Consider the following 25,986-nt stretch of genomic DNA (forward strand, 5'->3'; position numbering starts at 1 on the left):
TTACGACTCCGAATAGAGTTTTTACCCGAAACATCCAAAACAACATTTTGCAATTTAATTTTCAATCTGCTAAACCGAATGCTTTAAAATCATGCAGATGTTTTAAGGTTATGAAGAGCATAATAAATTTTAGCCAAAATATATTTACTTATCGCCTCCTAAAAATTGATGACGTCAGCTCAAAAGTTTGCTGAATAAATCCTATCTAAAATGTACAAAATATGATGAGTCTGTACTTGTAATTTATCATTCCATTCATATTTGTTGGATTTGCATATACTGTGTGACTCAAAAAATTAATAAATGCTTAAATTTATTTTATTGATTTTATAAGGACCAAATGCTTTGAAATCTTGGAGATGTTTTAACGTTATCATAAGCATGGTAGATTTTCGATCAAAATATATTTGCTCATCCCCTCTAAAAAATTGATGATGTCATCCCAAAATTTTGTTGAATAAATCCTATCTAAAATGTAAAAAATATGATGAGTCTGTACTTATGATTTATCATTCTATTAATATTTTTTGGATTTGCATATACAGGGTGACTCAAAAAAAATATCATTATATTTCAGGAGCGAGGGAAGTTCTGTCGAAACAACTTTCGACCAATTTTTTCTAATTAAAATACAAAAATGTATGCGTAGTATTAAAAATAGAGATATATAACTGAATTTCTAATTCACAGATATACGAACATATTATTTTACACACTTTACACGAGATTTGGTTATCAAAACTTTGAAATAATCGATTACGTACCGATTTTTTGGAAAAGATGGACAAAAAATTTAAAATCTCCATTATGGAGTTATTTAGACAAATCTTAAACTTTGCTTCTACTATTTCATACCTATATAGATAAGTTCTATCAAATTTTAAAATGGTTCTGATAAGTATGTAAAACCATGCTTACCGAGCGTAAGCGAAAGAAGTATTGTAATCGAATCGAGGTTTTAAAGTTATTGTAAGCATGGTAAATTGTTAATCCAAATCTATCCCCAAAAAAATTGATCTCAAAATTTTCCCGAATAAATTCTATCCAAAATGTGCAAAATATGATAAGTGGTGGCTCAAAAAATTAATGAATGAGTCAATTTATTTTATTGATTAGGAACGGCTCACTCCATTTTCCCAGAAAATTTTGGAAATACAATACTGTTATTTTTAGTAATACCCTGCACCAATTCAAGTTGGTATAAGTGTCCTTGCAAAAATTTTGATGACGTCATCACAAAATTGTGTAGAGAAAAAACACAACTCGAAAATGCTAGATATGTTTCATTGTACTCCAGAAGCGAGGGAAGTTCTGTCGAAACAACTTTCGACCATTTTTTTTTTTTATTTGGCGGAATGTGTTCAACCCCAAAGTTGGAAAAATGCCATTAAATAAAATGCAGAATATGGAGAAAAAATTGTTTATTCCTCCATTTGAAGAGAAAAAGTCTGGAAACCAACTGGATAACTGGAAGCCTGTCCCTGCTTTCAAACATTAAATCAAACGTTACAAATCGGTGTAAATATTTGAATATCACAAATTTAAACTCACAAAATTTACGGGATCGATAACTCTGATCAAGGCGATCAATGTATCCTAAGTTACGCTGTCTTTCGAGATTCACCAGTCACATCACATATGTTAAGCGTGTTACATAATTGACCGCATCATTTACTTGACTTTCGGGGTGCCAAGCCAGCGGCTAGCTCTTTCCACGAAGAAGTAGGTACCCCAGGTCATAAACAGAAAGATTTAAGAGACAACTTTCGCAAAAATCCCTCACACTAACATTGTTGTAATTGACCAATGAACTTCAACTAGTTCATTTTGTTACCGTTGATTAAAAAAAGATCCCATACACGTGTTTAATTGAAAACAAACCAGAAAACTGTGTCCGTTGGCATTACTTTTATACAGGTGACCGCATTAATCTGAAAGTTGTACTCCCAAAGTTCTGGTGACGATTAAGTGAATTACTGGAACTCCACAGCTAACAAATTTCTTACACACTCACACCGCAGCAAGTTGAAATAACAATTAATTTGCATGGTGTTAAATTATGTATTAATTCAAGTGAATAGTTAAATCAAAAACCAGCTCACCAAGCTCATCGTGGTGTAAAAGAATTTACAAATCACATAAAACAAAGCACATATGAAATAAACACAACAAGGCACATTATTATGGTCAAACAAACAACAATTCGAGCATAAATGTTCAGATTCAAGCTGTGAGAAAATTATTGGAATGTAAGGAAACAATAACACATTAACACAAAGTAACATAAATATCCAGCAAAATAAACCGGCCACCCTGAAATGTGTCGCAAAATCGCTTTATAAATTATTAATTGAGCTAGTGATTATTATTTGATTTAAAGAACCATTCACTACTGTTGATGCAGAATGTACAAATTATCTAAAAAAAGAGACAAATTCGATTACTTACTAATTAAAATATAATTTTCAAAATGGTATTTCAGGGTGGCCGTTTTTTTGCCGGTCAGTGTATAAAATGCTGTCATTTCCAGTTCATGATAATATTAATTTAACTGATGATACTTTTCAAGGTCCTTCCTCTAAGAATGAATTAACGTTTAAGATATGGAGGTATTATCCATTCACGATCTTTATATAGTAAAGTAGGCTTTGATATTTTTTCTTTAAGTTGAATAAACTGATTTGATGATTTAGTTTTTTGTCTGTCAGTAGTCTGATTGACATTTGCTTTGAGCTGGATTGCCACTTTTCCACTTCATTTATTATTGTCTTTGCCATTTATATTGAAACACCACCTGTTGATTTTGCATAAAATTTAGCAACTGGTAACAGCTTTCAGTTGATTGACAACGGCTTTTAGTTAGAAAATTGTCTGAATATGAACGTTGCCAAATTTACGAACAACAAGTGGTGTTTCAATAGAAATGGCAAAGACTATAGATTAACTAGTCAAACGAGGACTTACCGAAGTTCGACTGTAATTGTCCTAGCCGCCTCATCCGAAGAGATAACTTACAGGTAGCTTCGCTTGCCTCGATAAATGCCACAAGAGTTTAAAGAATAATTCCCTAGATGGCCCTCCTCCGATCCTGCGCTCCTTCCTCGTTGTCGTGTCTACGCCATTTGTTGAAAGAACCTAGCAACATCTAAAAAAGGGGTTTCTCCAACATGCTTTTCAAGCGTGAAAAAACAGATTGTCTGGGTAGGGGGGGTAGTTATCTCTTCGGATGAGGCGGCTAGGACAATTACAGTCGAACTTCGGTAAGTCCTCGTTTGACTAGTTAATTGTCCAACGCCGCCTCATCGCTCAAGATAACTTACAGGTAGACGTTTAAAGAAAGATGTTGCGTTCCACACATACAACCCCCAAGAGAAGTCATGAGAAGTTTATAAAATGCTTATGGAATATATTGATACAAATATATTTGGTCCCTTAGGCTGAACACTAAGCACAATAAACAAAGGAAAGAAAATAATAAAGGATAACCTAAACAAATTCAGTCTTTTAGCATCGCACAAGCGAAGGCTGTTGATTGTGCGAGAGGACGGTTATAAAACCGAGCAAAAACTGATGATCCCGAAGACCATCCCGCTGTTTTTCGAATAACATCCCAAGATAGGCCGCTACGATAGGCTGCCGATGTTGACGCGTGTCGCGTCGAATGTGCACTGAAAATTGAAGTGTCAATTCCTGCAGCCCTGAGTGACCTCTTTATCCACTGGCTGAGGGTTTGTTTGTTAGCTGCCCTATGAGGGGGCCTAATTGTGACGAACAATCGGTCTTCCTTACTGCGAAGATCTGCGGTACGTTGGAGATAAGTCGTTAGTACAGAGGCTACGCAAATTGAGGGATTCTCTTCAAAGAAAGGAATCTGTAAGCACGGTTGTGTGTTTGTCCGCGTTGAGGTTTTTAGTTCATCAGTAATTCGAATCTGAATCTTGTCGGGATTAATGTGAATGTTAGACAGTCGAATTAATGAGAGAGTCTGAATGCGGTGTCCTGTTATTAAGGCTAACAAACAAATGAGTTTATACGTAAGATTGGTCAAGCTTAGTGAGTCATTTGGTGAGTATCTTTGGAAATATTGTATCACCAACCCTGGATCCCAGGTGAAATCGTACTTGGGGCGTGGAGGTCGAAGTCGTGCTATACCCTTTAAAAATCTTTTTATGTGAGGGTCATTGCCCATGTCTCCTGGTAAAATTAAGGCTAATGCTGACCGATGTGAATTGAAGGTGCCATATGCCACTGCTTTGGTACTGTAAATATGTTGCAAAAAAGTCAGTACCTGAGTCTTATCCGCAGTGTAAGGGGATATTGCGTGCTGGTTACAAAAGTCCCACCACTGATGGTAAGTCGTGTCATACTGCTTTAGAGTGGTGTCCGTTATAGAGTTTAACATGATTGGTATGACTGCCTCTGGTATATTTTTTAATGAAAGAGCGTGCCTGACAACCGCGCGGCTACCAGGGTAATTTTGAGTGGGTGAGCCGCCGAACTGTAAGGAGAAGTTATTAAGTCTGGTGTGCTGGAAAAAATAATAGGTTCGCTAGCAATGAGTTTGCTGAATAGTGGGAACCAAACCTGCGTGGGCCAGTGCGGCACAACCACAATACCTGTCGCTTTTTCGTTAATGATTTTATTTAAAACCCTCAGAATCAGCGAAAATGGAGGAAACGCATAGAAGTTTAAGTTTTTCCAGGAAATTGTAAATGCGTCTATCATGACTGCGCCTGGATCTCGTTTCCAGGAAACGTATTTTTCACATTTAAAATTTGCATAGGAGGCAAACAAGTCTATTTCCGGGACAGAAATTGTGGTAATTATTGTGTGAAATGCGGCACCTGACAGTGACCATTCTGTTTCTAACGGCGGAAGTTTACGTGATTCTTGGTCTGCAATCGTGTTGTTGTCTGAGCTTATGTATGAAGCGTAAAGCCAGAGATTTCGTTCTTCAGCCCATTGCCAAATTTTTGCGTGCTAAACTACATAAGTCCGCAAACTTAACACTACCCATTCGGTTAATGTACGAGATTGCTGTTGTATTATCCGACCTAATGAGAATGCTAGCTGATTTATAGCTATTAGCAAAACATTGCAGACCATACTGGATCGCCAGTAGTTCCAAAAAATTAATATGTTTAGTTTGTACATTCAGTGGCCACCAACCGTTAGTGACTTCCCCCTGACAATATGCCCCCCACCCGGTTAAGGAGCTATCCGTAAAAATTTCTAACTCAAAATGATCCTGTCGGATTTCATTATTGCACCTGGTGGTGTGGAGCAACCACCAATCGAGATCTTCGAATGAACGTTTCGAAAGATGCATATAGGCGTTGTAGTTACCGTTTGTTCTGCGTAATGCTAGATATTTATCGCGTTCCAAACGTTTGGTATACAGCCATCCATATTTTATGGCTGGACATGAAGAACCTAACACGCCAAGAGTGTGTGCCAATTTTCTTATCTGAAGTTTCTTCGATAGCTTGATTTCGTTTACGAGTTTTAAAATTCGACGCTGTTTTTCGTTGGGAAGTTCTAAACTCATGCTATGTGAGTCAATAATAAAACCTAAAAAGGTACACCTTGTACTAGGGATCAGAGAACTTTTATTATAATTGATAAGGAAACCCAAAGATTCTAGCAGTGTTGTTGCAACGTGTATATGTCTTTGACCTGCCTCGTAATTTTCACTTAAAATGAGGATGTCATCTAAATAATTCAAGCAAAGTATGCCCGCAGACCTTAAATACTTAACTACTGGTCTCATAATTTTTGTAAACACATAAGGGGCGACTGAAAGCCCAAAGGGCAGACAAGTAAATTCAAAGAATTGATTCTTATATTGGAACCGTAGGTATTTTCTGTGATTTGGATCTATCGGAACTAAAAAATATGCATCCTTCAAATCAATGGAACTCATAAACCAATTTTTCTGTACAAGTTTTGTTACAGACCTGATATCTTCCATTTTGAAATGGGGAGGCGCAAGAAATTGATTAAGACCTTTTAAGTTCAAAATAAATCTGTTCTTGCCGTTAGGTTTTTTAACAAGAAAAAACGGTGACAACCATTGACCTCTCATAGGCTCACAAGGTTCGATTGCTCCCTGTTTTTGCAGCTCCGCGATAACTGGGAGGATGTCTTCCTTATCATGTGACCTCGTGCCTGGTTTAATGCTACGGGAGGCCTGTGGTTGTGTCACAAAAGGGATTTTGTAACCCCGAATCCATTGAAGGATGGAGTCATTTTTGCTGACAATCTGCCACTGTTCAGCAAACTTGCCTAATCGGCCTGCGCAACCTACCTCTGTAGTTACATCCGGCGTGTTCTGTAGCTCTGGCCGCGGGATTTTCCTGAGCGAGACGCTTTGAATGTCGCTTGCGACGTCAACAGTCCGCTCCGGCGTCTCGATGTTCGGATTGGACTTCGCCGGTTTCCCGACCCAGAGGGTGCTACCATCACTGTGGACTTGGTAACCCCCCCCCTTTTTTCCGGTTGCGACCTTGGAGCTTTTGCCGCCTTTAAGTCCAGGCTAGATTTTTGGAGGGACTTGGCGGTTTTTATGCGGTCGGCGAGCGCCTGTCCAAATAGAAATTCGCCGGGCGTGTCCTCCTGCAGGACGTCCTTGAGCGATTTATTTAAATTCTGGCTTATATTATAGCGGCGATGCTTGGACATGGTAAAAAAGAGGTCCGTGAGCAGTCTTCCGGTGTCCGCTAGCAACGAAAGAATGTTATCGAAGTGTGGCGGTTCGTTTGATGCGAGAAGCGCATTTATGGCCTGTGCTAACGGCACTAAACCTACGCCCAGTTGTGTTTGGGCGAGGGTCTGATACTTGTCTTTTTTGAGTGACAGTTCGGACAAAGCAGGTTTTATTTCGGGGTTCAAAGCAGGCGCCTCAAGTCGCGCGCAATTAATAGGAATTTTGTATTTGGCGAGCAGGTCGTTTCTTGTTGTCGCCTCCAAGCCGTTCGTAAGCACATGCGTCCAGCGGGACGCAAGCGCCGTATGCAGTTGACATTTGTCCGTCGTAGCGGCGGACGGGTCGGCGCCTAACACGTCCAGAATTTCCTGTTCGAGCTCGTTGTCATTGCATACGAGTACGACATCGGCGTCGGCCGGTTGCGGTTCCACGGATTTACTTAACTGCGTCGACGGAGACGTGGGAGTCGGACATCGTACTGTGCCACGATCATCCCCGTTCTCGTCGGCAGAAGAAACCGGGCGGGAGCGATCGCTGTCGGGAGATCGGCGATATGGATGATTATTACTCGCGCCATGGCGAGATACTCGGTCTTGTAAACACCGAGCGACAGAACGGCGTGGCGTAGCCTGCCTCTGTCGTTTTACCTTGCGCTCCAGGCGGCGCAGACGTTTGGCCAGTCTTTTGCATGTGGCGGCGTCATCACTTAAAGAGGATGCACTGGACGACGCCCGTCTGCGCGGCGATGTGGAACGGGAGCGTTTTCGGCTTCTGTGCCCCATTCTCACCTAGCTAGAGAGAAAAAGGGGGGTTGGAGGTTAAATTATGAGCGATACTTACGGTTGATCCGTACCAATCGCGAACTCTTGTTGACAGAACGAGCACAAGAAAGCGAATGGCGTAGACACGACAACGAGGAAGGAGCGCAGGATCGGAGGAGGGCCATCTAGGGAATTATTCTTTAAACTCTTGTGGCATTTATCGAGGCAAGCGAAGCTACCTGTAAGTTATCTTGAGCGATGAGGCGGCGTTGGACAATCAGAATTATTAGACGCAATTTTTTAATGAAGCAAACAAATGTTTTAATTTTGTCAGCATAAATAATTGGTCATTGTGACAAATTCACAGATCACTGCGATATTATTTAAAAAGAAAATGCCTAAAATATTAGTTTTACTGCAACAAAAAATTGCAATAAAAAGATGTTTTTTGCAGTGTCGAAAAGACAGGCCCGATCTTTCTTTCGAAGAAGTAACTATGAGGGTCTCGAACATATTTTCTGTAATGTAAAAATACGCTGCAAAATATTTTTTAATTTTTTTTCTCATAGGTGGGACCATCAACTGTGGCGAAAATTTTATCAACAGGGGACCAAAATTTAAAAACATCAGTATCTGGCAAGCGAAAACCAACGGATTTATTTACAAATTATATGTTTCGGAAAGACCTGCAACGACAAATTTGGCAACTTAATGAAAAAAACGAATATTTCAGTATAGATACTCTTTTGGCATATTCTAGGAAACAGTTGGAATTTAAAGGGGGGCCAACCACATTATACAAAAGTCAATGGATTATAAACACAGGGAAGTAAATGGGCGCAAAATTCTATGTGAGAATGAGAACATATTTACAGTTTCTAAATTCTTGTGAAAATTTCACTTTTGTGTATTTGGATGAAACATGGATCTATCAAAATGGTTCGTCCATTCGTCGCTGGGTGCACGATACTGATCTAAAAAGCAATTCCACCAAAATTAAAAGTCAAGGATCAAGGTTTACTATTCTCCACGCGGGTTGTTCAACGGGGTTCTTGGATGGTTGTAACAATTTTTTAAATTCAAAAAATAACGATAGAGACTATCATAAAACGATGGACGGGACAATTTTTCAAAATTCGGTGGTTAATCAGCTCATTCCTGCTTTGGCAAAGTTGAACCAAAAATGTGTGGTGGTTTTAGACAATGCACCGTATCATTCGGTTCAGTTGAATAACCCACCCACTTTTTCTAGTAAAAAATGTGAAATGCAGATGTGGCTCTTTAAAGATAATGGTGAATTTGACAAAAAGTTTTCGAAGAAACAGTTGTGGGATTTAATTAAACCCTTCAGAAATAATAAAAAAAAGATATTTGATAGGGAGACATTAAGAGAAAGTGGCCATGAAGGTCTTAGATTACCTCCGTGCCATTGTCAATTATAATATAACAAGTGATATGATTATTATCGATAATATTTCAAGTGAAACCGAGCTGCAGATTCAACGAGTGCGAAGCACGAGTTGAATGTGCTGCTTCGGTTTCACGAGCCATATCTTCGATTATTAATCATATCACGAGATATATTCAACATGAGAATATAATAAATGAACACATTTTTGGAAAATAGAATTGATTTCGTCGTTTTGAGCTTGCCCCCAACGTTGGCAAGCCATAAAGGACAAAAAAATTTATGAAATTCTAAAATTTGTCAATTTGACAGTTTTTAAATTTAGGTAGCAACAGACCACAATAAGGCAATAAAATTATTATCGCTGTGATAGACATGTAACTAAGGGCATGAACAAATTCTATTGGAAGAAATGAGGTCATGTGATACATGAATTATATTCTCAATATAATCCAATTGAAATGGCGTGGGAATTTTGTAAGAACTATTACAACAAGCATATAAATTCTCTATCTTCATTAAAAAATAGGGTGGAGAATTTATGGCTTGAGGCGCTTTCTAAATGTACTCCAAGCATGTGGCAAAATTTTTGTAAACATTGTGAAAAACTTATTTTGGTAGATTGGGAAACAAATATGGGAAATCTTTCGTACGAATCTATACCTCCTTTCATTATTTCGCTAGGTGAATCTGATTCAGTATCTGAATTTGAAAATGACGGTGATGATACAGATTTTCATAACGAAATAATGGAAATGGAGTGAATTGTAGCTTGTGGGGGGGTGATATTTTTACACATCTTTCGTTCTAAATTTACCAAGGTAGTATGTGAAAAACTACCTGACGTACAATAAAATAAGTATAATTTTAATTAGATCATCCACGTTGTTACTTTGCACCAAATTTTAAGCATTTTCATTTTTTTTTTTTGTAACTCTTCATGGACCTGCAGAAGGCGTATAGTAACGTTCTTATTAATAAGTGTTTGGAAGTACTCAGTAAAAGCAAATAAAGAGCACTTACGTAAGCATTAGTAATAGCTATATAGATAAATCATTCAATTTAAGACCGGAAAAATGTTGCAGAAGAGCTAAACCCATCAAAGCACTAAAGCAAGGTTGTTGTTGTCAAGTGAACAAAAGAAGTTGGAAGATAGGGAAATAGGCTGTTCACAAAGGTCGAAATTTCCAATTCTAAGAAGAGTGGGCGAGCAGAACGAACTGATGATTGAGAATTAACGGGACTCGATAGACGAGGTATAACATTTTTTTGGTTTTTTGTACGAAAGAATGATATTAAAATAGATGTATCAGACATCAAACTGCAGCTTTTTTCATATTCTAGAGCGCAGAGACCAGTTCAATCAATTGAAAAAATATGATTGAGAAATATCGCAAAAAAAGCACCATTGTATGTTTTCTTTTCAAGTTTTTTGAGTCATAACCGTCATAGAATCGCTTAAAAACTCGCACATGGACAAAGCATCACCTTTTACAGGCCGCAAAGTCATTAAATGTTTGTTAGTGGTACAATTTGTTTAAATAATAATGTGTTTATTAAAATCAAAATATACCACAAATTAAAGCAAAATACGTCGAATAATTTTAACAGGAATATCAGAAGAAAATTACTGATCTATTGCTTAGCAGAGTTTTTAACAAAAACTAACAATTATTGAAAAAAATGGGTATCAATTCGACAGAATTTGAGCCGTTAGTTCAGTACTTTGCCGATAGGAGCGCCACTAAAATTTACTGATTGTTAGCATTCTCGGCTGATTTTTCTAATTTATGGCAAGGAACTCAGTTTTATAACAAGCCGCCAGGACCGGCCGTAGTAATCTATTGTTAAGGAATTTAACTTTTACGCAATGAGGTACTATATCATAAAACCGAATTAAAACTCAGGTTCCTGAATTCAATATACATGATTACTAAAAATTCATTGTAATATTATTGTTAATATATATTTTGTTTTCTTAATTAATAAAACTAATAAACATCGCAACAAGGAAAATCTTCACACAGTATAGAAGGCATCATCCAAAATCGTCGATTGAAAGATTCTCATTACCAAGACAGAATGGAGGAAGGGGTTTCCAGAACCTAGAAAACTTATGTCAGAGACAAATCTCAGATTTGAAGAAGTATTTCTTGAAACGAGCGGAAAGAAATGAAATGTTTCGCACCATCACAAGAGCAGATTTGAACCACACACCCTTAAATCTGTCGAACACCGAAGAAATCCACACCCCCCACACAATAGATAAAATAATAAGTGGGCTAAAACAAAAACAACTTCATGGAAAATTCTACAAAGACTTAGAAGAAACTCATGTCAATAAGAAGATGTCATTGATTTGTTTAAAAAAATCAGGTTTGTATGCCGAAACAGAAGGATTTGTGTTTGCTATTCAAGACCAAGTAATCAATACCAAGAATTACAAAAAATACTTCATCAAAGATCCGAACATAAGAAACGAATGCTGTCGCCTCTACAAAGCAAAACCTGAAACGATCCAGCACATAATCTCCTCCTGCAGCATCCTAGCACAAACTGACTACAAAGCTAGACACGACAACGTCGCCAAAATCATCCACAAAGAATTAGCAACACTTATGAACTTAATCGAAGATACGACACCCTATTACACTTACATTCCATCTCCGTTCCTTGAAAATAACAAATACAAATTATACTGGGATCGCACAATACTTACAGACTTAAACATTACAGCTAACAGACCTGACATCATACTTATCAAAAAACACACGAACGAAGCCATTCTCATTGACATTGCTGTTCCTAACACAAATAACATTATTCAAACATACCACACCAAGATTTCAAAATATCTACAATTATCGATAGAAATGAAATCCATGTTGAATCTTAAAAAAATTTCAATTCTACCCCTAGTTATCTCTAATGTAGGTGTAGTTCCAAATAGCTTAGTTGAGAATTTAAAGTCTTTGCATTTGAATGATTCAATAATTATCAAAATTCAAAAAGCTGTTTTGTTAGGAACATGTCATATTGTTCGTAAGTTTCTTGAACAGTCTGATCATGTCAGTCAGATTAGATTAGCACCAGTAGGTCAGAGTAGTGTAGGTCACTTTCCAAGTGATGCGCGGATAAATGGTCGGTAGTTACGCTAGACTTTTGGTATGGGGTGAGATTAGAGAATAATGGCAGACTAATTTTTATGCTGTAATTCTAGAATCTCGAAAGTTGTTCTGTTAATCTAATCAATGCATATCACTACTTGGTCTTAGTACCCGTAATGATAGAAGTCTTGCCTGAATGCCGGTCATTTCCGGGTCAGTGGTGGGTCTTAACATATTTATAATAATAATAAAAAATATATAAAATACAGCTTTTGTTTAACACGTATAAGTAGCTAAGTGTATCTACTACTTATCCCAGAAAGGAGGTGTTTCAAAAAAGCGCTACGTCCAGTAACTTCTCCCTTCATTGTTTACTCGAAAAAAGTGCTCGTATATGTTTTCATTTGCCGAGAGATCATTTTCAAAATATATCTATATTAATAAAAATGAATCGCCGAAATGTATGTACGCTCATAACTTCAGAACGGCTGCACCGAATTGGACGATTCTTTTTTTTACGTGTTCCTTATTGTCAGGACAAGGTTTATATGTAAGAAAATGTATAAAAAATAAGACGGCTAGAAGATTAAAAAAAAATAAAAATTTTGCATGGGAATCGCCACTTCGAATGAATTTGAATAGTTGGCGTTTCTGACGGATCTGTCGCCTAACTGACGTGTCATACAAAACTGTTTCTTCCGTGCGAATGTGAAAAGTATTATTGCATTTCAAGTCGTTGTTTGTTTTTTCGTAACAAGAAACGTCGTTTATTTTAAGAAAAGTGTTCGTTAAAGTGAATTTAGTTACGCATATCGAAAGTTTCTTATTAATTTTGATCTGCCATTCTATTTACGTATATTCACTTTGTTGGTTTCGACAAAACCTCAAACTTTACCGTTATTCGAGGATTTAATTTGAAATTTTCAATATTTTAAAATTCTCAAGACAAAATTTACAGATTTGATTGACGGTGAAAATAATTCTGTGTCGTTTTATGCCGAGAAGACGACAAGCTGACATACGTCCACGAAGTCAATCAAATGTGTGACGAACTACCTCAGGTGCAAATCGCAATGATTTATTTCATGGGTAATTCGGATACGGAAGTTGATCAGCGTTGTGCTCATAATCAACATAATAGTCAAACATTGAAGCGAGACATTGGTTGGTATGAATAAAACTGAGTAGATACTCATATTCGAAGTACGAAGTACCTACTTGCAAACATTGTATCTCCCCGGACACAAATTGAACATCTACGCGTTTTGTGAGCATTTAATCTAAAAATGTGCATCGGTGTGGCAAATGACTATTTGTATGTAATATATTTTTGTTTCCTTAAGAATACAAAGTTAACAAAGTTAGTTGAGTTACAAAAGTCTCTTTTGCTCCACGTTGGCCACCAACGGGCGATTTTCAAGATTTTTGTGAAACTTTGCTGGTTTTGAATTTGAATTTTCTGTCCTCGATAGTTGATGCTCAGCAAGAACCACGGGAAGGTCTGGAGCAGATCTCGCTAGGAAAGGAGAGGGCTAGGATTTGTTAATGAGGGATAGAACGTTATAGAGTACAATACAATGGAAATACAATACAGGTACCTACAATCTAACTACAATACAGAATACACTACAGATACAGATACAATTCAGATACAATACAAATGCAAAGTTAGTAGCCAATACACCACCGGAAGAAATTGCACCAAAAATTGAGAATGTTGCAGGGCCGACTGACCTCATCCTTTTAGGATGATGAACCTCATCCGTTTAGGATGATGACCCAGCGTCTAAGGGCCAACAGAACCCCCCCAGGCCAGAGCGTCTGACGACATGGAGAATTCAGTCCCGGAACCAAAGAATGCACTGTTGCAAAATTAAAACCCAAGCAAATGCACCATGAAAACAAAGCATTTGCACCACTGGAGCTAAATTGGCAAGACCCAAGTTAAGTTAGTAACACATGCAATATACAGTACAAAATGCTTCAATTACAAAAGTTACAATATACAAATTTCTCCACGTTTGCCACCAAAGAGCGATGACTTTGTTCGCTCGTTGCTGTTGCCCAGCAAGAACCAAACAATACGAGGAGGTCTGGAGTGCGTCTTGCCATTAAAAGAGAGGACTAAGGTTTGATAGCATGGGTGAAGGACACCGTACTTTGTAAATTTGGACGCCGTACTTTAAAAATGATGAATACGGTATTTTGTGAATTATGAATGCAGTACTTTGTATATTCTAAAGGCGTACATTATCAGTCCTGAATGCATGTTATTAACAACATATTTAAAAAAAAATCGGGTATTTTTGGAAAAATATCCACTTTCCTTCGTGTTCACAGCACTTAACACAAAACATTTTCGCTAATATTTATTAACAATAAATTAGAAATTCGCGAACACGTGCTACTTTTAACCCAAAACGAAGCTCCAATGTTGCTGCTACCAGACCGGAATCAAAACTGAACAGAAAGGATCGAAAATGTGACCTTTTATCTGGTAGCTCACGTGACAGTGACATCATCGTACGTCACGATGAGATTGCAAAAATTATTTTTCATATTTTAGATCAGAAATTGTACATTTTCGGGGTTAATTTAACAACGTTTAAACAAACTAATTTGTTTTTACTAACCTCGTGTTCTTAGGAAAACGGATTTCGGTTTAGTTATCATATATTGATAGTTATCATATTTGAACATTATGAATTGTATTAATTATGTTTAAATTTTATTTAATTATATCGCGAAAATGTATAGCTTTGACCCACCAACTTCGTCGTTTCGAAAATTTATCCAAAATGTAAACATTGTCGACCAAACGAATCACGGAATCCGATAAATTAAAACTGAAGTCGTACTTACCCTGTTTTCGGTCCTTTTCGGAAAAATATCCATTTTCGTTCGTGTTCACAGCACTAACACAACATATTTTCCGTAACATGCATTAATAATAAACTAGAAATTCGCTAAAACGCTCCACTTTTACGCCGAAATGAAGCGACGATCTTGCCGCCATTAAACAGAAATTAAAACTGAACACAAAGGACCGAAACACGTGACCTTTATACAAGTAGCTCAGGTGACATTGACGTCATCGTACGTCACGATGAGATTGCAAAATTTATTTTTCATATTTTGGCCGGGAAAATGCACATTTTCGGGGATAATTTAACATTGTTTAAACAAATTGATTTGTTTTTAATAATTTCGGGCTTGTAGGACAACGGGTTTCGGTTTAATTATCATACATTGATGCTTATCATATTTAAACATTATTAATGATATTAATTATGTTTAAAATTTATTTATTTATGTCGTGAAAATGTATAGCTCTGATCAACCGATTTCAATCGTTTCGAAAATTTTCCCAAAATTTAAATATTGTCGAGTGAACGAATCACGGAATCCGATAAATTAAAACTGAACTCGAACTTACCCTGTTTTCGGTCCTTTTCGAAAAAATATCCATTTTCGTTCGTGTCCACAGTACTAATACAACACATTTTCACTAATATGTATTTAAATATATAAATTAGAAATTCGTGAAAAGAGCCCTACTTTTAAGCCAAAACGGACTCTGATGTTGCTGCCACCAAACCGAAATCAAAACTAAACGCAGAGGACCGAAAAATGTGACCTTTTATCAGGTGACAGTGGCGTCATCGTACGTCACGATGAGATTGCAAAAATTATTTTTCATATTTTCGCTCAGAAATTGTACATGTTCGGGGTTAATTTAACAATGTTTAAACAAACTAATTTGTTTTTGCTAACCTCGTGTTCTTAGGAAAATGGATTTCGGTTTAATTATCACATATTAATAGTTATCATAGTTAAACATTATGAATTATATTAATTATGTCATTTCTGCAACTCTTGAGTTATTTTCTAAAATAAATTGACTGATCCATACATTTTTTTGTCACTGTAAAAGCAAATCTAAATAATATGAATGCAATGATAAATTTACGAAAATATACTGATGATATTTAGCACATTTTAGATAGGATTTATTCGGCAAAATTTTGAGATGACGTCATCAAGTTTTTGGGCTTGATAAACAGATATATTTTAATTAAAAACGTACCATGTCAAACAGTAACTTCAAAACGTCTGCAATAAATCTAAAAATTTAGTTTTGCAATTCTTGATTCAATCAATAAAATAAACTGACTCAGTGATTAATTTTTTTTGAGACACCCCCTATAAGCAAAACTAAAAAATATGAATGGAATGATAAATCACAAGTATAGTCTCATCCTATTTTGGATATTTTAAAAAGGATTTATTTGGCAAAATTTTGGGCTGACGTCATCAATTTTTTGGAGGAAGTAAGTATTATTTTGAATAAAAATTTATTATGCTTATCAGATGTTTAAAACATCTGCAAGATTTCAAAGCATTCGGTTTGCAGATTCAAAATTAAGTTGTAGGTGAAACGAAGTTCACGGGGTCAGCTAGTTTATAATAAAAATATGCAAGTCTTGGTGATGAAAAATGTACTCCTAATAAATTATTAAAGTACATAAAAAAAATAGAAACACATTTTATTTATTTAAAAAAAATCTCTCGCAAAGGCAGGTTCCTCTTTATTCTTGAATCAATTATTTCCGGCAATAATGCGCCAAAGTAAAATCTGCCAAGTTTATCTGCCATCTTTTTACATATTTCTTCGCCTTTATAAATTTTTCTATATTTATTCCTTTGGGTGTCAGCACAACAAAATAAACTTGTGAAATACCCGTAACAAACATTTGTCCCTGGACTTGAAAGTTGTAATCATGATTTTTTTTTTTAGTTTCAATTCTCTGTCTGTCAATGTACAAAATTTGATTATTTTTTTTTTTCAACCGCTTCTTCGGGAGACAAATCTTGCGATTTTGAAGGGCATTTAATTTCGAGTAATGCACTCCTATCCTCTAGAACCCTGTCTGGACTAGCAGCCAAGTAAGGAAACTGTTGTGAAATAAACAAGCCACACCGTTCAGTTTTTATACTTTTATTTATTTTAAAACACTTGACAGCTTTTTCCTCACTTTGTTGTTCATAGTATGTATGACTATTACCTCTAAATGTACTATACTATACAACAGAGACTCCACAGTGTTAGCTGCTGCTGTAGTCGGTCTAAGTTTGTAAATCCGTCCAAAATTTCAAGCCGTAACCTTAATTTCTTTTTCTTTTGCCAAAATGTGCCTGTTGCCTAGTGTCTATTTCAATTTGGTCTAAATTCAAAAATAATTTTCCCAAAAAAATCTCTTTGGCTGTAACAAATGTTTCTACATCCATGTCAGGATTATCTAAAATATTTAAACCATAATCGCAGTCGGGACCAGCATACGTACATTTTTTTACGACATATTTTTTTACGAATACTTTGTCTAAGACGAGCTTGTTTCATAGACGAACAATATTTTTTTGTTATTAAACCAGGGCCGTATTTTGTTAACTTTTGTTGGATTGTTTCATGATACATACCTTTTTCGGAATTGTACGATAAGGCTGCACCGTAACACCTGGTCGTATAGCTACCCTTTAAAGAAAAATTCACCCTTTTGCCGCCAACAAACTTACTGATTACAGAATTATAACATTCCGATAAGTTGTTGGTAACATTCTGTAATAAACTCCACGCATTATCTGCCACCCTTTTATTTCGAAACAAAATTTCATCAAAAAATCCATTATCCATCAATAGAGGGACAAGATTTTGTTCTCTAGCCTCCACTTTTTTTTACAGATTCTTCAGTACAAAAAGAATGTTCACTAATATTACAAAAAGTGTGATCTCTAAAGGTATGCTTGGGACCATTTTCGATTTCTTTTTGTAACATTTATTAGTACTCTCTCTTCGAATAAATGATTTTTTTTCTGTCCAAAATGAAATAGATGAGTTCACGGCCATGCGCAACTTTTCTATTTTAGCGCTTAGAATGTCTCGTTCCTTTTTCATATATTTGGTATTATTTTTTATTTCCGTTAATTTAGATACGTAATTGCGAATAATATGATTTTTACATTCAATTTTTTGAATATGAAATTATGGGCCATACAGAGATGATGACAGTAATTTATGGTAGACACTACTGTCTCCGTCGGCTATGTACGAGTATTTAATTAACATTTACAATTTTTATACTTAGCAAGTAGGGTTCTTACTAAGCATTCCTTATTTAACCGAACAGTTATTAACTTAACTAAGCAGCTATTATTTCACTAAACATATATTATTTTTACTAAGAATTTATGTTTTAACTGAGCATTTATTATATAACTTAGCATTTATCATTTTTACCGAGCAAAAATATAGAGCGTTTAAAAATAGAACTGTGCATTTAATTTGTTCCCTTATCTAAATAACAAGAAAACGGTATTAATAATACATTTGGGCGAATAAACTAATAGACGGGCTTGATAAGCCTTGTTTGCTCTACAGCGTCCAAATTGTGTTTGAATATAATAATAATTATTTCGGATATTAAAATTAATATTTCAAAAGAATACGGGAAATGATTATTTTGTGCTGAAGGTATGTTGTGAGCCGTCTGTCATAAATTATCATTATTCTTCACTATCGGCTTACGATGTTTTTATGACCCACGTCCGGTAGTCGTCTATCCCAGCACGTCAGGTAGATTTAAAGAAGAATTGCTGGTTGCGTTTAAGGCAACACATGGCGCCCAATTCAAACTTGTTTGTTGTCTGGCGATGTGGCATGCGATAATAGTCGTATGTAGAACCCCCATTCATATAAAAACAATGTTTAAGTGAAATTTTACTGTTTGTTCCTTGCATATGAAATAAACGCTTACAAAAAGCCGAATAACTGTTTTAAATAGCGTAAAGTTTTATGCTTTCTAAGAAATGGATACCGTTAACTTGGTCATTGCTACTGAAAACTGGAAGTATCGGCAACAATGTTTATATTTTTGGCATATTTTTTAACCTTTAATTTAATAAAACATAACCTAACGAAAAAAGTTCAGGGAATTTTTATTCTTCTGCATCGAATACCAACAAACTCACTAGATTTTCATGGCCAACCCTACTATATAAAGATCGTGAACGGATAATACTTTTTAAACTTCTAAGCTATTGCTCTCTGCCTCTCAAAAATTTGAATTTAAACGTCTACACCAACAACTCAATGACTTTCCACACATTACACAATCGTATCAATCAAGTACAGACCGCAAACTTTGTTTCTAGAACTTTCTGCAACCGCGAATTATGTCACTGTTATTATGTACATATAATTAGCAATGTTTGCGTTCTTTTCGAGAAATTGTATCAATAATGTATTTTTGACTAAAAATTAAAAACCATTTTAGTATTTAGATACAGGTATAACTATACTTGCGCGATTGATATTTTTTTTTATGATTTTTTTTAACACTAGGAGAAGCATATAAGGAAACAACATCATAAATTCGGATAATTTTATTTCTTAAATAAGCATTTCAGTTACAACAAAAAATAAATAACTATTTACAAACTATCAGCGGTACAAAAATGAAACGTATGTGACTTGACATAGCCTGTCTTTATGTACAATTGCCACTATCGACAAGGAAGATGCTTTAAAAACATTGAACAAAATAAAAAAAAAACGAAACAAACGACGACAGGTTCGCCCTGTCCAGATCCTCCTATCAACAAGTGCTTGGCATATTTGGTTTCGAAAAGGAATAACTTTGACGTTTTACATTATTATCACACAGAATTTGGTCCGATACATTATCTCGATTACGTATCAAAAGACAGAAACCTGCCCTCCGTGGTAATATTCTGCTCGAACTCCCTCAGCAAAGCCTCCGCTTTGCTCAACTCCACCGTCTCGAACAGCTTCTCTCCGTCACTGTACATGTACTGACTGCCGTCCATATTAAATTTCAGTCCTAGAACTATATTGAGCGCTGACGTATCGTAACTATGGCACCCGGTGTATCTGTACTGCGGCTTCTTGTCGAAGCGGCACCCGGCCGACTGCGCCCCAATGGGCACTATACAGTCTTGAGTGAGCGCGCACTTGACCCAAGGTAGCATGATGTCGTTGTGCACCGATTTCGTGTTGACGATGAGCAAGATGTCGGCGTTGATCATCTGCAAGAAGAGGAAATTTTCGGCGTCGGTGTGGAAGTACTGAAACATCTTCTTGTGCGTCAGGCTGGAAACGGGGTTCCTGAGTGACATGGGCCAAGTGAGGATCCCGTGGGACTTCGCCCGACGCTCGAAGAGGTCCATTATGAGGTCGTGGGTGAGGTGGCGGGAGAAGCGGTAGCTGCACTCGAGGAAAAGGATGGCGCCGGTGCGTTGAAGAGCATCCTGGAAAAGAAAATATTTGTTAAAAATATATAATAACATAGGTAGTAACGATCAAATTTGGTGTTTTCACCGTGCGTGAAATTTTTTTGTGAATATTCACTCTTTCAAAACCAGAACTATACAGGTCATGTTCAAAGCACGCATGGCTACAGAGAACAAACTCTTATTACAATTACTTCCAGAGCAATTAACTAATTTCAGTCGGTCTTCAAATTTCCATAATTAAACGAAATAAATTAGATTTAACTGTAAACAGTAGTTGGAATTAATATCTACTAATGACAATAATTTACGGTCTAAAATGAATAAAGTTTGTAGTAAAAATTATGAGCTCTGGATTTAAAAAAATGTCGTATTGTATTTTTTTTTTTCAAATGTCTTTCATTTCCTACATTAAAGTTCTTGCTTTCCCAGTTTTAATTTTAATTACAAAACAGAACTAGAAGTAATAGATCCTTCATACCATTGACCTCATCAATATTTAGAGGAGATGAATAAATATAGAATATAATCAATAAATCAATAATTTAAGGAAGCAATTGTTTCTTTTAACTTAATTTTTTCAGAATAATCCAATACAAAGTTAAATACAAAATTTTGGTTAAATTAAAAAAAAGTGGCGACATTGAGTGATTAACTGATTAATAATTCGCCACGAAAAAAATTCCAAACATCAAACTGTTTGAAATCAAAGACATGAAAAACTTTTTTATCCAAGTAATAAATGGCTTGTTTTGTATACACTGATCAATTAATCAAAATGCAAACACATTTGGGCAAACAGTTTCACCACAAACAGGTCGATAAAAATATATACTTAAACAAAGCCTATTAACATTAAATGTTGAAATTAATACAATACCTGAATTACTAAAGGTCTATAAGCCCGTATGCTCTCTTCATCCACATGTGATGGAAATTCTGACAGACTGAAGCTCAACGACTGACACCTACTGTTGTTGCAATAATTTAAAAGCTGAGGACAATCTCCAATTAGTCCAAACCCGCGAATAAATCTCACCATTACCGTTTTTAATCCGTAATTACCCAGCCCCAAATTATACACCAAAATAGTATTATTTGGTAGCACCCTTCCGATGTTATTAATTAATCCCACTGCTTGACTCTCCTGGCCTTCCATCACATACGTCACGATCACTGGCAGTGAAGTATTCCTCCAAATGTCATTAGGATACAACCTTGGACTATCCGTAAACCCCAACAAATTTAAATATTTTTCATCAGCAACAAGCGCTTTGGTGTCCGCATCCCGAAACGTGTCCTGCAAAAGCGTAATAGAGTTTTACGTGTAGAAAAAGCAGCATTTACCTTAAAATTTTGGATTTGTTGATGTGTTGTAGAGACAATATTTTGGATTGTCTCGGGCTTGTGCTGCCTGAATATTATCAAAAATAAACTGACGATTATAATACCGAATAGAAATCGGATAAAATTTTTATTCTTCATTGGGGCGCGAAGAGATTCCCATTAAAATTTTCAAAATTTTAGGTTAGTTTTTACATGGTAACTGTGTTGCTGAGGGGTGTTCCGTGGTAAAGTGGGGTTGCTAACTCACGCACACAACGTGAATTGTCATTGTTTAAAATATATGATATGAAAATTGGGGTGGAATCGCGATAATCACATGCATAGGTTAACAATAACTGTCAGTGGTTGGCACTAATGCCAACCTATTTTTTTTCGCCTAAAAAAACGTAAAAAAAACACACAGAGGAATTAATTTATGATTTAGGTGAAGTGGCGTCGCTAGATTTACGAATAAGGTGAAAAAATCAGGTACACCGACAGAAAACGCTTCTTCTTTGGTTTTATTTGAAATTCCTAAGTCTAATGACGTTTGATTAGGTTGGCTACGCTCACCGCTAACTTCTCAGATGTCATTTACTTAGACAAACTTAACCTCACAATAATGTCACAAGTAAACTATTTTGTGTAATTTTAGCAATAAGCTCAATTTTTGAAGATGTCTTACAATTCAGGCGATGAACAAAGCGAAGATGGTGAATTGCGACAGAGTCCGGAAGTGTCGCGTCAAAAAGGAGAAACTATGGATTTCAGGTCAGTTTCATTACGTGTTATCTTTTTGACTCTATTTGTGGGGGTTTGTCATTGAATGGGGCTCAAATATATGACTAAGGATCAGAATTTTGGCAGAACTTTGTACTGAGTAATTGTGGTGGAAATTATACCAGAATGTAAACCATACCTTTGTTTTGTTTATATTTTTTAGTTGTTTTGAAATTGATCGAATGAATGTTGAAGAAGGTTATCGGTGATTATGTTTTTAGAACCTCTTTTTAGAAAAAATTAATGAAGTGGTGAGTCTATCACGTGACTGTGTTTGGGCAGGTTTTATAACTTTTTGTGGTAATTGCCCTATTTTTATTAAATAATTAGATTTAGTTGGAAGTGTTGCTATTTTTGATGAACATGGTGCTGGGTTCCATTCATAGATTGTGAATCATACTTATTTCTATTAAAAATGCACAGAACTGAATTGTAACTGGAGTTTTTAAAATATGGTAATTTTGTACATTTGAATTTTTGGAATTTGGTTTTATGTAACTTTACACTAGCTAGAAATGCATAAATCAGCTGTAAAAATACTATACATTTCCATTTAAAATTGTTGTTTTTCTTGTACATTGTTTATATCAATACTATGAAACACTAAAAGTTAATTGGTCGATGTTCACTATTTTAGAACCCCAACTATACCTCCGATTTTATTGTAATACGATTAATTTTCTACTTGGACCCCCATTTCCGTCAGTTCATCCACCCCAAAAATTTGATGACGTCATCTGAAAGTTTAATGAAGTAAAAAGTCTTATTTACGCATACGGGTTTCGTAAAAAATTAAACTTTTTTAGTTTGTCTCAGAACCTTGCGTGCATTACAGACGCCCTTGAGATCTATGTAAAACACTGAGTGTTATCTAGTGATTATAGAACATCAACTAAAATTTATCTATTTATCTGGTCCAGAAATTTGATATCATCTCATCATACTTTTGTATGACATAAGTGTTGTCTGTGTTCAGATAATATGTTTTGATTGTATAGAATTACGTACGTAAAATGTCAAAAATACATCCTTATATGCACAAGCTAGTTTAGTTACGTTATATACTGTCTAAATTTTAGACCAAATTTTTGTGGCGTTGTCTAACCACCAGTAAAGGTAGGTTCATTGTTCAGGAGTGCTACCAATAAAAATATATTGAGCTCAACTGTGTTTGGGTCATGTCTTCACTGACGAGTAATCAAGTCATTTTATTTTATTTCAGCTTATCCGAAGAAGACGCCGAAAACGTCGACTCCCTCGACATAAAGCCCCCCCAAGCCCGCGTCTCGTCCCAGACCTCCCGCAGCAAACGTCGCGAGGGTCACGAGAGCCGTTCGCATCACAAACGCTCCGAACGTCACCGCGACGAACGCCATTCCCACCGCGAGAAACATCACCGAGATAAATCCGCGCGTTCGAACAAAGAACGCGAACATTACCAGCGCGAAAAAGAGCGCTATTACCGCGAACAATTGACATACAGTGAGATGCAATATTACCGCGACCGTAAGGACGAAAGTTCTAGATCGCGTCACTCCGACTCACGTAAGTATGACGAGAAGAAACCGAAAGAAGGACGTAGTGGGGAAAAACATCGGCGCTACGAAGACGAAAAGAGAGAACGGGGAGATAAAACATTACAAGATTTGAGGGAACGCTTGCTGAGCAAGCGCACGAGTAAAGGAGACGATGACATGCGGCTGGAGAAGGGAGAGAAAGAGAGGAAGTATAAGGAGGAGACGCTTGATAGCGCGTTGCAGGGAGAAGCGGGGATGTATGTCAAGGAGATTATCAATATTAGTACGGGGGAGGAGAAGAGGCACAAACGGGACGATAAGAAGGAAGAGGAGAAGTTGACGGAAGAGGAGAAGGCGCAGCAGGAGTTGAGGAAGGAGAAGTTGTTGGAGGCGGAGAGGGAAATGGCGAGAGTGAAAGAACAATCGAGGGTGGAGAGGGAGAGGAGGCATGCGAAACGAAGGCAACAAGAAGATGAGGATTTTTATAGCAAGAGGATAAGGGTGGAAGAAACGAATGTTGTTACAGTTTCGGATAACACGGATGAAGAAATCGAAGAAGGTTATGAGGAGAATGAAAAGAGTGAGAGGAGTGGAGAGAGTGGGCGGAGCAGTACGAATTCGAGGCGGTCCGAAAGAAGCGAGCACAGTTCTGATTCAAGGGAAAGGAGTGTTTCCTCTGAGCGAAAATCCAGGAGTAGGAGTGCCAGTAGCGAACGTTCGGGTTCAGTTTCTCCAAAGAATGGAAGAGAAGCATCAGAAGAAAAAGAAATAGTTGAAGAAAAAGAGACTAAGGAAGAAACAAAAGCGACAATTGATGAACAGCTGCCTCCTTATTATCCTGCGGTTCAAGGCTGTCGCTCCGTCGAAGAGTTCCAGTGTTTGAATCGCATCGAAGAAGGCACCTACGGAGTAGTGTATAGAGCCAAAGACAAAAGAACAGAAGATATAGTAGCTTTAAAAAGACTGAAAATGGAGAAGGAAAAGGAAGGTTTCCCTATAACGTCCCTCCGAGAGATCAACACACTTCTCAAAGGACAACACCCGAATATCGTCACGGTCCGAGAAATCGTCGTAGGCAGCAACATGGACAAAATTTTTATAGTCATGGACTACGTCGAACACGACTTGAAGTCCCTCATGGAAACCATGCGCCACAAAAAACAAAATTTCATGCCTGGCGAGGTCAAATGCCTTCTTAAACAACTCCTCCTAGCCGTAGCACATCTCCACGACAACTGGATCCTCCACCGCGATCTTAAAACCTCGAACCTTCTCCTCTCCCACAAAGGAATCCTCAAAGTCGGCGATTTCGGTTTAGCACGCGAATACGGTTCCCCATTAAAAGCCTACACCCCTATAGTAGTAACTCTCTGGTACAGAGCCCCCGAATTGCTCCTCTGTACCAAAGAATACTCGACCCCCATCGACATGTGGTCCGTAGGGTGCATCTTCGCGGAGCTCCTCCTCATGAACGCGTTATTTCCCGGTAAATCCGAAGTCGACCAACTCAACAGGATTTTCAAAGACTTGGGAACTCCAAGCGAGAAAATCTGGCCAGGGTTTAATAAGCTTCCAGCTGTACAAAAAATGAAATTTAGCGAGTACCCAGTTTCTAATTTGCGTTCCAAGTTTAATATGTTGTCAGATTTGGGGTTGAATTTGTTAACCAAGTTTCTCACGTTCGATCCCGCGCAAAGAGTGACGGCGGAAGAGGCGCTGCAGCATCAGTACTTTAATGAGGCGCCTTTGCCTATTGATCCTGCGATGTTCCCCACGTGGCCGGCGAAGAGCGAACTGGGGCAGAAAAGGGCGCTGGCTGCGAGCCCCAAGCCGCCAAGTGGCGGCGGAGAATACAAGAAATTGGTAAGTTTTGAAATAGTTTGCTGGTTTTTGGAAGTAATTGGCGTTTTAGGGGCACGAAGATGACGACGGTTACGGATTTCGGATAGGAGGGATTGACAACAGGAGAATGGGAGGCGGGTTCAGTCTCAAGTTCTAAGAATAGTGGATAATTTTATTTAATATATTATTATAAGTAGAAAGAATTTTGTATTATTTATTTTCGATCCTAGTT

At 36.9% G+C, this 25,986-nt stretch overlaps 3 protein-coding genes across 3 annotated transcripts; 1 reads left to right on the forward strand and 2 right to left on the reverse strand.

The window, feature by feature from the left end:
* Window positions 1–3,496: 3,496 nt before the first annotated feature.
* LOC135136234 (uncharacterized) lies at window positions 3,497–7,488 on the reverse strand. Its single transcript, XM_064065427.1, has 4 exons — window positions 6,506–7,488; window positions 4,990–6,455; window positions 4,585–4,895; window positions 3,497–4,528 (listed from the first exon to the last, which is right to left on the reverse strand). The coding sequence occupies exons 1-4, from the start codon at window positions 7,486–7,488 to the stop codon at window positions 3,497–3,499; spliced, it is 3,792 nt and encodes a 1,263-aa protein (XP_063921497.1).
* Window positions 7,489–19,407: 11,919 nt separating this feature from the next.
* LOC135143815 (uncharacterized) lies at window positions 19,408–21,985 on the reverse strand. The gene is made up of 4 exons (XM_064075758.1): window positions 21,637–21,985; window positions 21,335–21,589; window positions 21,170–21,283; window positions 19,408–20,307 (listed from the first exon to the last, which is right to left on the reverse strand). Exons 1-4 carry the CDS (start codon window positions 21,772–21,774, stop codon window positions 19,729–19,731), a joined length of 1,086 nt encoding a protein of 361 aa, XP_063931828.1. The 5' UTR covers window positions 21,775–21,985; the 3' UTR covers window positions 19,408–19,728.
* Window positions 21,986–22,203: 218 nt separating this feature from the next.
* On the forward strand, window positions 22,204–25,957 carry LOC135143808 (serine/threonine-protein kinase PITSLRE-like). The gene is made up of 3 exons (XM_064075750.1): window positions 22,204–22,386; window positions 23,618–25,775; window positions 25,825–25,957. The coding sequence occupies exons 1-3, from the start codon at window positions 22,292–22,294 to the stop codon at window positions 25,909–25,911; spliced, it is 2,340 nt and encodes a 779-aa protein (XP_063931820.1). The 5' UTR covers window positions 22,204–22,291; the 3' UTR covers window positions 25,912–25,957.
* Window positions 25,958–25,986: the final 29 nt, after the last annotated feature.

This window comes from Zophobas morio, unplaced genomic scaffold, assembly GCF_036711695.1.
Source record: "Zophobas morio isolate AGI-343-1 ecotype UQ-CSIRO unplaced genomic scaffold, CSIRO_AGI_Zmor_V1 ptg000004l, whole genome shotgun sequence".
NCBI classification, from domain to species: Eukaryota; Metazoa; Arthropoda; class Insecta; order Coleoptera; family Tenebrionidae; genus Zophobas; species Zophobas morio.